Source organism: Manacus vitellinus, unplaced genomic scaffold (genome assembly GCF_001715985.3).
Source record: "Manacus vitellinus isolate BGI_N305 unplaced genomic scaffold, ASM171598v3 scaffold_7_pilon, whole genome shotgun sequence".
Taxonomy (NCBI): Eukaryota; Metazoa; Chordata; class Aves; order Passeriformes; family Pipridae; genus Manacus; species Manacus vitellinus.
Window position 1 is genome coordinate 11,054,354 of NW_021940813.1, and position 17,363 is coordinate 11,071,716.

At 36.2% G+C, this 17,363-nt stretch overlaps 1 protein-coding gene across 1 annotated transcript in view; it reads right to left on the reverse strand.

The window, feature by feature from the left end:
* Positions 1–17,363, reverse strand: part of CNKSR2 (connector enhancer of kinase suppressor of Ras 2) — a 159,853-nt gene that overhangs the window by 33,951 nt on the left and 108,539 nt on the right. Inside the window, 4 exon segments of the mRNA XM_029964754.1 lie at positions 1,393–1,464; positions 3,984–4,057; positions 6,198–6,370; positions 7,213–7,261. Coding sequence (XP_029820614.1) covers positions 1,393–1,464; positions 3,984–4,057; positions 6,198–6,370; positions 7,213–7,261 — 368 coding nt within the window.

Genomic DNA, 17,363 nt, shown 5'->3' on the forward strand with positions numbered 1-17,363 from the left:
ATGAAGGTGCTTTGTCATACTGACTGAGCACCTGCTGATAGAAGTGATTTAACTACTGCTGTAGTTCAGGATATACCATATAGACCATGCCATTTTTCTGTTTGGTGTGCAGCAAATTGCATTTTAAGTGACTGGCTTGACAGAATTATCAAGCAAAGGCAAGCCTAAAATTCCACAAACAAATGAAAAGGTTTTAAGTCTTCTCACTGAGGACAAATTTTTGAAGTGAGCCTCAGTAATGCACAAACTTCTGAAAAAATGTTAACAGAGAGCCATTCCTAAACAAAAGTAAGCATAGTATAGTATCAGCTTGCTTTTCCAGCCAAATATTATCAGTAACAAACTGGCAGTACCCTGAAGGTGCTCTGCCAGGTAGGTGAATCTAGTACACACAGGAGAGACTAAAGCATGATTGTAGCACTTACTAATGGTTTTATGGGTTCAGTTCTATCTCCTTTTTCCTCTGTTTTAAAAACAATTCTGGTCGGCGAGGATATCCACAGACATTATGTAAGATAGAACAATTCTCAGGTTGCAATAATAGATTTTTGTTTGTGTTCTCTGTCATATGATGAAAATGGTGTATTATTTTGAACTGAATTAATTTCAGTTTATGTTGTGAAAATAAATTAAATAACCCCTCAAATATTTGTATAGACATGGGATCCATGTTTTAATTTACCATTCAAATAAATTAAGAGGAATTGTGTTTATTTTGTGCTGAAGTCTCAATCATGTTTCTGAAAAATTGCAAAAATGGTCTAAAATAGATAGAGTAAAATTCAATACTCAAAGAACTAAGAGCCAAGTCCTTGTTCTTTTTTGAGATGTTGGAATTTTCCACACCAAATTCACTTCAACATGTAGGTTAAATTCATGGCTGTAGAGAGAATCTGCAAAATTCATTCCTTGTAATCCCTCTCTCATTTTTCAAGACTGGCAGAAGAAAAAGCAGTGACCACTTTAAAGCTTTTTCTAACTTCTTATTCCCTCCAGGGCAAGAAACAGAAGGATTCCCAGAGCAAGTATCACATCTGTTTGGGAGTATGTTCGGAAGCGGAGTTGGAGATATCTCACATTGGCAGGTGCTACAGAGCCAAAACAAGAAACCCGGAATTCTGAAATTGCCTTTCGAGTTGTTTCACATACTGCATTTATTTCTTTTTAGAAACAGGGAATCTTCAAACATTTGTTTCAAGAAAAGGTAATTTTTGCATGAATCAAATATTTAGCCAGTCAGAAGCCAGTCAGAAATAATGGTACTCTGCACTCATTAGCTATTAAACATAACTTTTTAGAATAACACATACTTTATTATCACTGTGTTATTACTAGCTTCAAGAAGTGTCACATTTAAGGAATGTGCCCTTGAACTTTGCTAGATTTCCTTACCTGTTCATATCATCTAGATGTTCAGCAGCAAAATAAAAACTTTTGATCTTAGGATGGCAGGCTTTGAATGCACTGTAGAGGAAAAACATAATTATAAAAATGTAATGGCACAACTCTTTTTTTTTTTAAGATGTAAGACAGCATGGTCACAAAGGAATGAGATGAGCTTATATTTCCTGAGTTGTTGCATGCCCCCAAACAGTATGAACATACAACTTTTAGGATTGTGCCAGATTTCACCAAGTAAAGTGCTCTTCAACTACCCTGTTCTAAATAATTCCTGATTTATATGTACATAAATAATTGTTTCACCATCACCTGCAGTGTACTATATTTGGATAAAGTTAACCAGTTAAAGATAAAATTTTATGTATCAGGTAATTTTGCTGATATACATATAGCTGTCAATTTTTTCTGAACAGAAAACTGACAGAACAATTAATTCAATACAACAGAAAAATTCTCAGTCCTGGTGATTTCTCACATCCCAATGACTTTGATATTACCTTTAGCTCTAATGACTGCATTTCCAACAGGAAAATGTGATGTGCTGATTGACTTCTGAAAAGCTGTCATAAATCAAACCTGTGTTCATGAGGTCATTCTAAGCAATGGGCAATTACATCTCATCTTTTCTTTCCACTAAAGTAATCACCATGACGGGCTGAGAGAATTACTGCATTTCATACATAATATGAAATAAATTACTAGAAAGAATCTTTTATCTGTGATGGATAAAGAGTTATGGTGAAGTACTTGAAGAACCAGAAAATGCATTTAAAATTATTAATAATTTACAGAGCAGAAGAATAATTTTTCTGGAGGTGTCTCTCAAAATAAGTACAAAAAATTTAACAGTCCCAAAGAAGATAAGGAAAACTGCAAACATGATACATGAAGAACATCATCACCATTTTCCTGAGACACAGTGAGTTTTATACATATATATATACATATATATATATATATAAATATATAAAGATATATAAAGATATATATAAGGTAATAAAATAGTTCTCACTCTCTAATCCATTATGTGTCAGGAAAATGGTCATTATGTTCTTCATGTGCATCATGCTTGCAATTTTCAATATATATGTCTGTGTGTGTGTACACAGATGTACACACATGCATGTTTTGGAAAGCAGGCATAAGAATTTTTTATCAAGGAAAGCTACTGCTAGAGAAGGTAACATAAAATTGAGACTAAAGGAATTCCTCTAACACGTTACAGCATGACACAATGTTATGCAAGTCAAAGCAGATGTACAGTGACATCTGCTCAGTTTAGAAAGACATCATCAAGTAACCGAGACCCAAAATTGACTTCTTAAGACTGTTACAGCATCTGTCGTCTGGACTCTTAGAGGTTTTTTTTATCTTTATATGCCACCAAAGCAAAGAGTCTTAATAGCTGCATTTTACATGCTACTATCCAGTAGATACTAAGTCAAGTAAAACCAAAGCAAAACAATTTAAGCAGGGTGCAATTCTGAGAGTTGGTTTTATGCTGCTGCCCCAACAAAAATTAAAAATGAAGCACTTCAGCCATATAGCCCAAGGACACAGGACAATTAAGCCCAAACTGATACATTTTTTTTTTAAATGCAGTTTTCATTTTCTGCTCTTTGAGACCATCATGAAGAGTAGAGTTCATCCTGAAGAGATACACAAACCAACTGATAAAAGGTCAGTGCCTTCTATAGAACTCTATGTCCTACAAGTCATACTACTTTACATTTGCAAACACTGTCTTTTACAAATTTCAGCAATTCCAAAGCCTTGTTAAACTTAAAAGAACTCTACAAATCACTAGAAGGCAAGGCAAAAATTTTTTGAACAATAATGACTCTAAAAATATCTCTGTAGCAGTATGCACCTGTCATATTGCTACATATGCTTGAATTTGCATTTAAATAATAAATGGATTTGTGCAATGGCACAAATCTAGATAGCAGCATAAACTGGTGAGAAGAAACATTCTTTAACACCTTTAGGTCATATATCAAAAATACAAAAATTGCTGTCATTCTCTTTTTAACTCTGCCTCAGGACTGATATACTGTGTCAGCAAACTTTGAGATGATGCTAACTAACTTGGAGTTACATTAAATATTGATGCCTGGCCATAACTTGGGGACTTTTTTATCTCTATGGTCTCTGTATTATGCTTAAAGCTTCTTATCAAGTGTAACGGTATCACACAAATGCTCTCCAACTCCCAGCAAACAAATTAAAAAACCCAACCCCTAACAGAAAGGAAAAAAAAGAAGAAAGGAAAACTAGGGAAAAAAAGAAGAAAGGGAAACTAGGAAAATAAAGGGACAGAAGCAGCTAAGCAGTCTTCTTTCTCATATTTCATTTTGGTCTAGTCAAGCACTGTGATTCATGATGAAGCAAAAAAATAGCCTTCTTTGGGCAAGATGGCACACACCCACAAAAATTAATTTTCTTTTCTGTATGAGCTTATTCTGTGATTCAACCCCATGATCATCGTAATGAAGTCCATTATGTCACTGTTTTAAGAGAAAACCTTGTCCTTTGTCCCACTTTTTTAATTGTATTATTGCATTATTTTTGAGCGTGCTTACTATTTCTTGCGGCATTCACTGGCTCTGTCAATTTTAAATTCAGGTAGACTGATGAATCCTTCTGCTTTTTCATCCTGCAAAGATAGTCCCAGATATTACTGTAGCTAAACTGTCAGAAAAAAACCCACCACGCTGAAAACTTAGAAATATTTTCACTTGCCTGCTTCTTACATAAGGAACACTAATGCTCTGCTCTGGCAAACCTCCCACAGAAGTCACTGGGACTTTTGCCAAAGTAGTAAGACAGATCCCTTGCTGTAAAATACAATTTTAAATACCCAGTTTTCTCAAACAATTTCACAGCTGAACCAACATTAGAAAATATACAAAATGACCAAATGTATTCAGTCAATTAGTTATTGTAATTAATTAATTTTGGGGGAAGATGGACTAATTAGTAAGGAGAAATGCAGTCTACTGTAAGAAATAGGGAAAAAAGCAGTTTCAATGTGTGCTGTTTGCCATCTTCATAAGATATCACAGCTAGGAGGCATGATATCTCTTCAGCTACTTTCATCTCTCTACAACACTCAGAATACATCTGACCTTCCTCCTCTCTCCTCTAAAGACTTACACAGTTTATTTTATCAGATATTCCATCTCCCTTGGCTTTTCACAGTTTGAAAGCATTATTTATTTTAAGCTACTATTACATCAATAACATAGTCTCTCTTATTAACAGCTCATAACTTTGCATGCAAAATTAATACAGGATCATAGAAGTGAAGCTGCAGAAAATACAAATGTATGTTAAGGAATTCCACAGAATTACATCTTTTTCTAAGAATTCAGATTGTTATTCATACTACATATGCAGTCCATATGATTATATGCCTTCTTGAAAATAAATAAATAAAAGACATAAATCAGCATATAAAACTGGAGCTGGAGTTGTTGTGTGGAAAGTATAAGGTTGCAACAGGTTCAGCATTAGCAGGTATTTTCAAATCCAAAGGACACTGTTTAGAATAATCTTGCTATTTCATTTTTGAATGGTTGCCTAAGGAAACAATTTTGGCACAGAGCACTGTTGTCTTGTCTGTCCATCTACCATTGAGGAACCCCCCGCCAGCCTTTGAATCTGTTGGTGATTACAGGCACTGCTGAGGGGGCTGAGGTCTCAAAAATGACTCAGTCTCAGAAAGTCCCAGGGAAGCTTGGGACAGGGTGGGAGACAGAGGTGCTCAGACCACTGCCCTCTGCACAGGAAAATATAGCACAACTCAGAGGTTCCATATGCTCCTTGGCCACAGCTGTTGAGCACTCATTGTAGTTGTAGGCACCAATTACGGCCCTGATGAAGACCTTCTAGTAGCCAAGGGAGGAAGGATGGAGTTAGGAGTTAGGGTTACTGATCTGAAACTGGGACTAAGATAAAAATGGCATGAATCTGTGGGAAAACAGGCTTCAGTAACTCTTTTCATGGAACAACTTGCTTTCTGTTTACTCAGGGAAAAATTAGGGATTACAATATTTTTAAAAGGTTATGTACAAATGCTTGCAGTGATTAAAAGAACAAGTCCAGGACAGAGTGCATCTACATCTTGGCAATGATTTTATCTCAGCATATTTTCTGCTGAGATTAATAGGATTTAAAATCAAGGTTTCCTAACTCACTGGCAAAAAGCTTTGTTGCTAAAGCTGATATAAACAAATGTGTACCAACGCAGAATATGTTGCAGAATCAAACCTGTACATAATTCAGCTGGGCTGCAACCATGCTTTTAAGTTTAGCATATATAAGCACTGAAATCACATAAAGAGCTACAAAGAAGGAACAACAGGAGAGCACAACTGAGAAAACAGAAGTATCTTCCTTAATTGCCAGAGGTTTGGGTGGTTTCACTAGCACAGATAAACAAGGAACACCAGGCAGCACAACATCAAAGTTTACACTTCCATGACTAAAGCTTGAATGACAGGATTAAATAACTACCTTTCTCCCTTTCAAGACTTTGGGGCTGGATTTATTCTAAACTGCTGTCAGCAGGATACAGGAAACTGTTATTTTTCCATGTAGTAAAACATAAATTGGAAGGACCAAATATCTCCAGACCTTAACAGCAATTTTGTCAGGCAGTTAATATTAATTTCACTATGATTATTTGAACAAAGGTATTAACATATAAGCACTCAAAGCATCAGTTACTCACTAAATCATGACAACAGCACTAAACAGAGTATTTGTTGAGACAATGAGCACAGATACTTTACCTCTTCATTGATATACCAATATAGAGATGTATCCTTCAGGACAAACCAGTACTTTTTCCATTTCTGGGAGAAATAACTCTTGGCATCTTTCTTTTTCCAAAGCCAGCCTTCACAGTCCCCTCGACCAAGATCTTTACATGAGATCCGTCTTTTGCTTTTACCAGGAATAGGAGCTGAAAATGACAACAAGTTGATGTGAAAGCATTTGACTTGTCCACTAAATCAATGACAGCTAGTTAGAAGACACCATATATTTAAGAAAATTATGTAAAAATTTCAACTAAATTTGCCATGAATAAATTATTACAAACATTCTATTTTGACCACAAAGCTTATGCAAGTCACCATAATTTAAAAACCGAAGCAAATAAAAGAAAAACATGTTCAGCATCTCAGAACTTATATTCTATATATTCTATGGATAAGATAAAAAAAAAAAAAAAGACAACACAGAAAGAGAAGACACTATAGAGAAAAGAAAGGCAAGATATTTAAAAATAAGAAAAAGATTAATATTTCACATCAGTCAAAGCACTCAACATATAAATTCATGTACTTTCCCTAGCAGTTGCCAAATACAACGATTTAAGTACTTCATAGGTGTTCCAAAACCTCTCTTTGCAGCCTCTTTTGAAACTAAACAGTTCCTAAGGCCTTTGTACTTCTACAACAAAGGAAGAAAATTTACTGTGATATAAATTACCTGACAGCGTAGGTAATGAGCAAGTGCTGCACTGAGGCATTACATGCACACAGCTGGAAAAACCAACCCTGGCCCCAAAGAGGCTTGAGTCAGTCTGAGTATTCAAAAGCAAGATAAAAACAGATACATAAAGGTAGAGGAGCATTAGGAAACTATGAGACATCAGTAATGGACTAATACATTCTCAACATGATCAAATGAACTGAACATTTGACTGGAGATAAGTTCTAGTTCCTCAGATACTGCAATACCATAACATTAATGTTGGCAATTCCCTCCCTACCAGTACATGAAAACAAATTTATTTTTTACCTTTGTTCTTCTTTTTACTTTTCTGCTGTAGAGAAGACTGTTGAAATGTCTACAAGGAAATCAAAACAGAAGAAATGAAAATACAAGATTTATATTCAACCACATCCTTATAATAAAAGAAATGTAACGTGGGGACATGAAGTCATCATCAGGTAACATCAGCCAAAAGACTTCCGGGCCTAAGAAAAAAGGTAATTTTAGTTGACCTGTTTATAAGGTTGTAAAGCAAAAGCACACTGTGGAACATCTTAAAATAGACCACAAATTAATTTGCTAAAACAACTGAAGTTTCTCTCTAAAATTGTTTTTCTTCTCTTGTTCTGCTAATGAAGAAGGAATGACTCCCTTTGGTTACTATGATAGTGAAAATACGCAGCCCATACATTTCTAATACATCACCTAATTAAAGTATTCTTGATATATATATATATATGCAAATATGCAAATTAACCCAGTGCCTAATGCAGGTGTGAAGGCACTTATACAATGGTCATTAGACCATCAGACAATTTTCTCAGAAAAAGCAGAGTATTTTGAAGGACACCAGCAAAATTTTGCTAAATCACAGCTAGGAAAAAGTCTCCCAAATAAAAATTCTGAACTAAAACTTCATTTTTTACCAGGTTTTAAGTGGAAGTACTTCCCTCCAGTTGATCCACTCTCATGAACTAACCTATTGCCTCGGCAGTGAGACAGGATGGAAATTACTCCTTTACTTAAGGTCCTAGCTTTTTAATAATAGCAATACATATTAACACATTTCATGGCCATTCTGTTTAGAAACTTTGACTCAGATAATCACAATCCCTAGTGAATTAAAAAATAATTCTGTAATTAATCACACCAAAATTTAAAGACATGATTTCACTTGTTTTGAATTTTAGTTTTCTATCAAGATAGACAAACGTATTATTGCTAAAACTAAGAAAAGGTCACATTACAGTGTCTTGAGCATTAAAACTTCCTATTTCACATTACCAGGAATTAATAAAAAAAATCAAAACTTTTGTGCCACTTGGTAAAAATAAATTAAAGCAAAAGCACTGACAGCCCTGAGATCCCAAATCCTGTTCTTAGCAGATAAGACAACCCTCCACCCCAGTTTACAAGACTCCCTTTTCAGGTCAAAGAGCTGCTTTGGTTTTGGACGTGGCACTTAGTGCCACGGTTCAGTTGACATGGTGGTGTTTGGTCAAAGGTTGGACTTGATGATCCTGGAGTTTTTTTGCAACCTTAATAATTCTATTCTGTTTTAATTTTCTCCTCCCTACTTCCTGCACACCTGAGCTCACTGCAGAAGACTGGGGCTCAGCTTCGAAGGGATGTTTTGTCTCAGAGCTGAGAGATTCTCAAGAAGCAAATACTAACATGTCCATGGGGAAAATTACCAGCAATGCCATAATTAAGTGTAATTAAAAAAATTATCTGACTTGCCTGATGTGCTGATTCCTTGGATACCATATCTGAAGAAAGCTACTCAACTATACTGCCACCTCAGAGGGTCAAAATAGGACTCCACTGGGAAGAAAAAAGGACCCCACTTGTTTTCATTCCCTGGCTCTTGTCCTTCTTCTGCTACCAGTATCACTCAGATCAGCACCAGCTCTCAGGAAGCCGAGACAGCAACACAATCCCAACTTACATCACATGAAACATTTCAACCTGTGCAGTACTAAGAGAGATCTCATCACCCAGGAATAACAGAGTGGCTGGGCAGATGTGTAAATAACTTCCTCTTAGACACTTTGAAAATCTTGACTAATTCAAAGCGGCTGAAAAAACACACACATATACAAATCCAAAACTTTATTGCTTCTCAGTTCATGACCCAGACAAGTTCTTTCTGCTGCTTGACTTTTCTGCACTAATTAAAAGTGTCAAAACAGAAAAGGAAAACCTTGGTTTTCTTAAAAGTGATTCTGAAAGCAGGTGAGAGCAATATGAAAAGCCTTCTCTTTAAATATTTTGTCCTTAAATTGAGCCTGCAAATGTGAGCTCACACCTCTTAACCTCTGAGTCAGTTTTTGGGAAGAAAGGGTAATGAAGGGGTATCGGTTTTTAACAGGAAGAAGTATGTAATTTAAATGTCTAGCCATTTTTCCATACATTATGTCACATTGCAAAATAGAAAGGTTTTATTGAATTCAGTTATTATTCTAAATTAGCTCATTGAATTAAATTATAATCAAGGATAAAATCTACAACAGAGTGAAGTTCTTGGGAACTATTCAACTGCAGTGATTTTAACTAACACTTTAGATTGTTTTACATAGACTTCAGGCTTCATGTCAATTCACCCTTTGCAAAAAACAGCACCATCTTGTTTTTTAACCCTGAAGATGTATATGTAATATAAAATATGTTGTTTATAATCAGAGAATGACAAAGGAGGTCATGTCCTTCCTCCTGATCAGAGCAAGGGCTTGCTTTGAAGCCAACACTGGATCATGTTCTTCAGGGTCATCTCTAGCCTAGACACAAGTATCTGCAACGAGGTAGATTCCACAGCTTCTTTATGCGACCTGTCCTGATGTTGGCCACCATAATGTTACCCTTTTAACCTTAATTCTGTGATGTGGTAAACATGAAAATAATATAAATACTTCTTTATAATGCCACAAACCCTAAAACTATGGATTCACACCAAACCCAGAAATGTACTTGTACTAATGCAAGCTTGCTGCAAGATACTGTTTAATGACTCGCCCACAAAGCCAGATTCAATACATGTTCAGTGCATTTTGATTCTGATACATCTTGAGTTTTGAGCAACTGCTTTCACATACATCTTGTCCAAGTTCTCAAGAATTCATCTCTTCGACTAATTCTGAGAACAAGCATGAAATGAAATAGAAAGCAGCATTCTATATTGAAGAAAGTTGTTAGTAACTCAAAGGAATAAGTAAAATGGAAACAAGACTGCCACTGAAAAGATGAAATAGATAAATGCCTTAAGATGTGGAAATTTTCACTCCTGAGGAAAATTTGAAATTTTTTTAGTCATATTCTGAATTACATGCTTTCCAGTCACCCAAAATACAACTAGAAAAACTTTCCATTATCCAAAAGCAAGGTGTCACTTAATATTTAACATATAACAAAATTCATTTGAATGCTCTGAATCTCAGTTTTTTGAATGGAAAGATTTTCTCCTGTAATATGTGATCTTTGCTGTATTTAATAATATACCAAAACTAAACCCTCTGACAAATGCATGTCTAAGTAGAATATCAAAGAAACATTTTATGTATATATATGTCTGCCTTTGCTATCAGCAGCCTCCAAAGCACATGTATTTCCAGAGGAATAAAACACCATTTTTACAAAGATTTTTCCTATGTTTCTGTTTTTTGGTTGGTTGTTGTTTTTTTTTAACAAGGGTGCTAACCTACCTCTAGCCCTACCTTTCTGAGGGCTTAGCTGCACATTCCATCAGCCAATGGAGATTTCAATGTGCATGGAGGAGCCATAACAGTTCCTCTCTTCCTGCGACTGTTCACTACCAAATTTGGCTTTGCGTGTTATATTTACCCTAACGCTCTTCAAAATGCTTGACAGAGTTCTGAAAGTCCATCAGAAGACTGAACAGCTGGAAACAGAAATCTCCCTCAGGGCATGCCTTTTAGGATTGTAGCACAGTAACACAGCTACACAGTAAAATAGTTGCAGGTGGAGGCTCACCCTAACCAAAGAGATCACCAATGACCTATAAATTGTATTTAATCCTTTAGCAAGAAAATAATCCCATATAGATGATATAATCAACACTATCTGTGTGCATCCAATCAGTATCAGCATATTTGTATGTAAAACACAAAACTGTCAAGAAATGAGACTACCAGGTTTTTGTCTCATTCTCAGAGTTATCCAGGTTTCTGTCTGATTTCAGCTCTTGGGATAAAGTATTTATTTTTGGTTAGTACCATGCCTTCTCTATATTTTCTCAGAAGGGAAACAAGATTCAAAGTTAGTAATTAACATTCAGAAGGCTGAAAATAAATTTATTATTAACTCAGTAATAATTTGATAGCTCTCTATTTGGAAAAATGTATTTAAATAAAAGTGTGAGATAATTTGTTTCAAATCATTTATTTGTAACATGCCAAACAGAAAACTTAATAAACTGGTCTTTCAATACTAATATTAAATTGAAGTGAAACTGCTATCAGGAGAAAAGAATATTTGATAAAACTGTTATGATGAAAGTTAGAAAATTTTTATTAAAGTTGATGCCTCATATAAAAGTAGAAGACAAATAGATTGAAACTACTGATTTTTTGAGAAGACTGGTTGTTTTGCCGAACTTCAAGAGTCTGAGGAGGAAGTCTAAAGATTTCCGGTTAAATTGTTCCTTAGAGCTTCTTTAAGATCTAATATAACTTCCAGATGTGACCAACAGAACATTACATTCATGTTCAAAAAATACATACATTCTAATAGTTACATAAACTCATTCATGGTTACAGTATTTGTAGGTCTACCCAAAAAAGACCACAACTGAAGGTTCTCTGAAGATCTAGATTGGCCATAGCAATTAGCACTAAACTGGAGAACTCCTAAAATTCTCCTTCTCCAAGGAGAAATGCTTTTTTGTTTCTTCACTTTTCTTCAGAGATTTTTTGCTTGCTCATTTTAAAAAAGCTGCAGGAGAGAATCAGGTTATGGAAATAATAATCTCCAATTCTTTTACCCGAATCTCAGTTCCTGATTGAAAAGGAAAATGGCAGGTATCTTTATCGTTTTATTTAGAGCTCAAGTCAAATCCAATTTTTCTCAAGCTGCAAGTTTAGACACTAAGGAACTATTTACAGTCAGGCAGTTCCCCTCTGTCACTGTGAGAAAACTTTCTCTAGTTTCAGCAGGGTAGCTTGTAACACTTCTGATTACTGGAACTTTCTGCTACAGATGGAAAAGATAGTATCTGGAAAAAAAAAGAAAGTAAGTTGGTGCTGCCAATTATTTGATTGATCTCTCACTTTGAGAGATAGTTCTCAATACTTGGAGAACACTGGCAACATTGTGTTTTCATGGTTTTGATATCCCAGATACACATTTCTCTGCATTTCGTGTGTTGAGATCCAAAATTTCAGAGCTAAAAGAAGAGTGAAAAGGGGGAAAATGCAAACCTGTTTGTATTACAGTGTCACACTATACATCAGTATTAATATCTCATACGCAAGGGTACTTGCAACAGATGATATCACCAAATTCTTTTTTTTACCACCTTGTTTAGTCTCCATTAAGAGATGGAGACACAGAGTCCACACAGGGCATCAGCAAGGCAGTTTTCGGAACAAGGGCTGAAGCTGGACCACACAGGACCTCACCGGCATGGGAGTGAAGAGACGAGGTATGACTTGATGCTCTGAAGGAATCAGTTACCAAGCTAATGGTCAAATCAAGCATCTAAAGGTGAAATTACATTCAAAAGGGAACCTACAAAAAAGTGGGATAACAAAAGACTATGTTCTAAGTTATGATCATATTTAGAAAGGCAAATAACTCACTGCCTTGGTTTGTGCATTGACTGGAGTCCACAGACTGCTAACACAATATCTGCAAAAAAATCTCAGGTGTGGCATATCTGACTTGTCAGCATATTTCAGGAGATACTCCTGTTCCTGTAACCAAGAACTCTTAGATTATTCCAAATTCTATTCTATTCTACTTTTTTCTTCTTTCATTTTGCTAAATAATTGTTCTCTCTCTTTTTTTTTTTTTTTTTTTTTAATTTACGTCTGGATTTTGAACTTCTCATACACTCAATGTTCTCTGATTCATCTTTGGCTACAACTACTTAGTTGCCAAAAAATGTTACCAGCTGGTACTAAGTCATTAATAAAGTATTTTTAATATGCTGCAAGAGCTTTTTTTTATGCAACCTTTCTAAAAGTGGGGCTTCGCTCTGGATAGGTAAAATGCAAATGCAGCAAATGGTCTATGTGAGAGAAAATCTAATACAAAATTGTAGCAGTGAATTTATGAAAGCAAATCCAGAACTATTTCTACACTAGCAATGATGACAAAAGTCATCATATACAAGTAATTCATAAATCCATAGTGAGTTGGAATGAAAAGAGATTTACCAACAAAGTATGCCACAGTTGATTAACAATGCCCTGAAAACTTCAGCCTTGCCTCCCCAAAGGAAAATTTATTGAATTAAATCTTGATCTTTTGGTGCTTTGGTAACAGATACTTGTGCTTTCCTTGCACAGCTCTCTCTGTTGTGAGCACACTCTATAGTAAAACTACCATACCTGGGTTTAAAAGGACAGCATCCACTAAGATTCTAAGACATCTAATACTAAAACACAGTATGAACATTACATAGGAACAAACTCCTAAAAGTGAGGTTCTGTACTACATACAAAGAGTATCAACAAGTAAGGTAGAATCATTACATTAAATACCCAGCAGATATTTCACGTCTAAATGGTGGGTGCCTCAGACACAGAGAAGCACAGATCACTGGTTCTGTCAAATGGGTTGTGAGAGGTACCAATATATTAAGCCACTAGAAGAGTGGATCCCAGAATTCATGGCTTGGTATGTTATCCTACACACCATATTCCTACTCCTCCCTTCATTTTGTTTTTTCAGAGACCCAAAAAGGTGTTTCAGTTCTAAGACCAAATGAACATATATTTGAGAAAGTTGGCAAAGCAATAGTTTTCTTGGTAGCATTCAAAAAGTCCACTATGAAAGGCTTCTAGGAAGTACTAGATCTACAGTACATGGCTATGCCATGTCATTCGTGGTCACAGTTCTAACTGGATCCCTGTATTTTTGGATCTCTGCCCATGAATTCCCAACACATGCATTTTGTTAATGACTACAAGGATAAAGAAACAGTATGTGCCTTAAGAAGAGTTAAATATGTGTCTTAAGAGTACGTTACTGTAATAAAAATGTAGCCTAAGACCTTGAGGCTGCCAGCTTTCTAGCTGCCTCTGTGGCAGGCAATGGCTACGTAAGCTGTGCAGGATGCTCTCCTTATTACATAATCTACTGATCAAGGGCTGATAATATCAAAGATGTCTATTCTTTTCATACAACTGTTCCTATAGCTGCTTAATCAAGAAGAATATGCTAGCTAAGGACAGAATTGATTGTCTGAAATGTGATAGCAAGCACAGCTTTTCTGCTCAGGGATTCTTATTCATTCTCCCATCCCTAAATGTTTTCTTATCCTTTGGGGGGACTCTGTGGCAAATGTTACATTAGCTGGATGCAAATCAACACTTGCACAAGGTAGTGCAAATTGTTTGTGGAAAGTTGTTAGCATAATGAATGCAAAAATAAAATAGTTTTTCAAATCTTCAGGCTATGGTGAGAAAATAATATACAGTGGTGCTGCTTTCCATCAGCAGAGAAAGATTTTCCTTAGCCATTAAGACACAGGACTCTAAGTGAAATACTGAAGCAGTAAAACTTCTGGACAACATCGAATTTAAATGAGGGTTCTCATATTCCCCCACTGTCTTTTCAACTGACATAACAAGGACTGCAGCACTGTCATAGCTGTCTGAAGCAAATGAGAATAAAAAGTTAAACTAGACAAGTGTTGTTCATTAGAATAATTTATTCTGAGATCACTCTTCTGCTCTACATCTACTTTGAAACATGTAATTTTGGGACCACCCACACTACTTTTATTGACAGTAAGTAATCTAGGAGAGAAAGGGAGGATTCAAAAAACAGTATGCATTCTTTAATGGCGAAAGTCCAAGATACATCAGTTCTCCAACACTGTGTATGTTTCAAGTGCATCCATTTAAAGAGGAAAAAGAAACTAAATTATCACCTGTTACAGAACAGTATTTAACCCTTTATTTTGATTTCTACCCAGAGCAGTTTCCAGTTTAATCTCTTACTAAGGAGAATGGACCAGTCAGAAAAACCACAAAACAACTGAGGCAGGAAGGCACCTCTGGAGATCATCTCATCCAACCTTGTTGCTCAAAGCAGACTCGAGCAGGTTGTTCAGGGCTGTTGGGTTTTTAATATCCCCAAAGATGGAGACTCCACAGATTCCATGAGCAACCTGTTCCAGTTAAACCACCTTCACAGTAAAAGTATTTTTTTCTTAAGTTTTCAATTTATGTCCATGGTCTTTTGTCCCTTCACAGTGTCACTGAGACATGTCACCTCATAAGCACTCCAGAAGCCTTGTGCATTCCTTGTGCCCTGCTGCATTGCCCTCTAGCAGGAATCAGTCAAACAAACCTCTTTCAAACTATGCAATTTCCTCCAGGAAAAATACAGTTTTGCTTAGGCAATTTCTATCTTATTCAAAGGAAAGGTAGGCTTTCCTCTGTATGCTTATCTAAACTTTTAAAAAATAAGACTATCCAAGCAGATTTAAGAAACTTATTCTTGATTACATTGGATTAGAGAGGTGGTCTGTGGCACAGCATGGAGCCAACCATGGATCTTCTCAGAAGAAAACTAACTACCATAAAACAGAAGTCAACCCCAGGACATTAACAAAATCTTGCATCAAGCCCACAGTCTTTCTAGAGGAAAAATTGTTAGCATAAAATAAAGGTCCCATGCCCCCTTGCAACACATAGGTGCTTGCTTATGGTGAAAAGAGTACATACACCTCCTTCTGCAGGAGCAGTTAGCAACACTTCTGATTGTGTCCCACAGCAATATTTTTTGTCTTTTATATTTTTTTGTCTGATTGTGCAAAGAGAAAAGTGAAGGGGATGTAGGTGCTCTGTAATGAATAAGGGCACAACTGAGAAAACAGATTTCTGCTGTAAGGAAGATACACTCTTGCAAGTTATTCTGTGTTAGCACTTGGGCATAATATGCTTTCAGTGAAAGAAACAGAAAACTTATTCTGGCTTTGAACTGAGGGGAAGTTTCCACAGGGAAACTAGGGAAAAAGCATTTGTACATAAGCCATAACACATTCTGTTAAAATTCATACCAAACTCTTCCATTGCATCTATGAATTAAGGTAGAAAAAGAACAGTTCATTCCAGGATAAAAGTCACATTACTTGCTGCAATTCAGTAAAACTTCCTCCAGGCACAAGATGAAACAGCACTTCTCAATAGGTGGGGAAAGATAACATTAAGTCTCTAATTTTGAGCCGGTTATGGTGACCTTATGAGTACAAACCAGCTTACAAAATTAGTTTTACACTACATTCTAAGTCAGAATTCTGTAGTGTTGGAAAAACTATCTACTTGGGATAATCTGAAAGCAAAGGGGTATACCTGAGAAATAGACAAAAAGCAGTTATCACTATATGAAAAATACAAGGCTTCTTTTTCCTCCCCAGCTCAGCAGAAGAGATGGATTGGCTGACTCAGAGATCAGGCACTAAGCAACAAGCACTTCTTTCCAGTACAATAGAAACACCTAATAAGACAGCTTCTGTTCAGGAGCCACACTGCTGCAAAGAGCCATTTTCCTCCCAGGTGAAACTCTACAATATCCCACATTGTGAGTTAGCAACAGGCTCAAGGGGCCACCACTGCATAAGTGGGGCAGAGACTCCTGTGGAGTCAAACCCACTACTTCAAAAAAAATCACTTGTTCAGAAACAACGGAGCTGCCTGTAAAGGCATTTTGGTAAAATGGCACTCTGAAATGGGCATCTGTGCTCCATTAATTCAAACAACATTTTCACCACTCAGTAAAGTCTTTTAGAATGCCAAATTTCACAACACATGCCAGCCAGTGTCCTTGGTTGAAAGGTTTTATGGTCCTGGTACCTCCCTTCCCCTTATGCAGACAGGAATACAGAGAGGAGCCAGCTGAGAAGTCAGGACCTAGATGGAAATTCTCATAGATGTGACATTCCCATCATGTTGCAGTGATAACTCACGCTGAATCCCCTCTGTGCAATACCTGACATGCACTTCCCTGCTACAATATGCTGCACTTAATCTCTTCTTTTTCAAAGGGGAGTAACTGAGGGACTAAACCACTTATTCTACATTAAAAAAAATGTGTCTCAGCTGTGCTACTGTGATTGTACCAGCTGCAGATAATGCAGCTTACTGATGTACAAACAATGTTAATAACTAGAAAGGTAACAGTCCTCTATCAGGTAATAAAGGCAGGATACAATCAGGAATGGTTCTATGAAAAAGAAAAAAATACAGAATGGGGATGTGAAAGGAAATTCA